The sequence below is a fragment of the Pundamilia nyererei genome, unplaced genomic scaffold, assembly GCF_000239375.1.
Source record: "Pundamilia nyererei isolate P.nyererei 1_Seehausen unplaced genomic scaffold, PunNye1.0 scaffold00087, whole genome shotgun sequence".
Taxonomy (NCBI): domain Eukaryota; kingdom Metazoa; phylum Chordata; class Actinopteri; order Cichliformes; family Cichlidae; genus Pundamilia; species Pundamilia nyererei.
Genome location: NW_005187488.1, coordinates 2,567,632 through 2,568,677, shown reverse-complemented (window position 1 = coordinate 2,568,677; position 1,046 = coordinate 2,567,632). Strand labels below are relative to the sequence as shown.

Sequence of the window (1,046 nt, the reverse complement as noted above, 5' to 3'; positions counted from 1 at the left end):
CAGAACAGAAGCAGTGGATGTAGGATCAATTTTAAAATATTGGAGGCACATTGTGGTGACAGATTTGTGTATAAAGAGAAAATCTTACATGTTGTTCTTCTGTATGACCATAACAACATTCAGCTTCTTGACCCTAGAGGCATTAAACCTCGGCACCTCAACGCTTGCAAAAATACTGAAAAGAAAAAAAAGAACAGCAGCTTAGAGTACAAAATTCAACTAGATACTGCTATTACCACAACACTGATTTTTTTTCATCTATGTGGCACTTGAGCCTACGACACACTCTTAAAGAATTTCTGCAGTACTAAAAGGATCAGTAGTCACTTCTCAATGCAGAATGCCTTATGTTGCAGTCACACTAGGGGTTGTAGACCGTGGCATTACTGGAGGTATTGTGACCCTCTACAATGAACTTGAGCCATGAGACTGCTTTTGAAATGGCTGCTCTTAAGATGAGGAACAGGCGATAAAACAGCAATTAGACAGAATCAGTCTCCTATCAGTTTGTGATTAAATGAGGCCAATTTGGCAATTACAAGCAATCTGTTTGTGTCTGTCTGTCAGCACACGCAGCATTTTATGTTAGATAACAAATCTATATTAGCTACTTATATTCAGAGTGCAGCCAGAATTTCATAGATTTGAAAAAGAAACTAAATATTGATATAATTCCTGCAGGACAGCAATTTAACTACAAAGTGACAAAGGTGCCCATCAACTTTGCCTTTTTATACAATCTAGAACAAAACCCTTGGGCAGCGAGTCAAGTCGAGTCCTCTACAGCAGAAAGACAGACTGACTGCAGTGTGTTGAATCTCTCTGCATTAATAAGTTAGCTGGTACTTATTCATTGTAGGCCTTACAATATATAGTGCCTTGAGGCAACTGTTGTTGTGATTTGGCACTGTATGAATAAAATTGAATTGAATTGAACTATTTGAATTTGGGGCGATCGTGGCTCAAGAGTTGGGAGTTCGCCTTGTAATCGGAAGGTTGCCGGTTCGAGCCCCGGCTTGGACAGTCTCGGTCGTTGTGTCCTTGGG

General features: G+C 40.0%; 1 protein-coding gene across 1 annotated transcript in view; it reads right to left on the bottom strand.

Moving 5' to 3' along the window:
- Window positions 1-84: 84 nt before the first annotated feature.
- Window positions 85-1,046, bottom strand: part of LOC102196274 (ADP-ribosyl cyclase/cyclic ADP-ribose hydrolase 1-like) — a gene marked incomplete at its 5' end in the record, with an annotated part of 4,813 nt that continues 3,851 nt past the window's right edge. Inside the window, one exon of the mRNA XM_013912318.1 lies at window positions 85-175. Coding sequence (XP_013767772.1) covers window positions 85-175 — 91 coding nt within the window. The remainder of the gene's footprint in view (window positions 176-1,046) is intronic.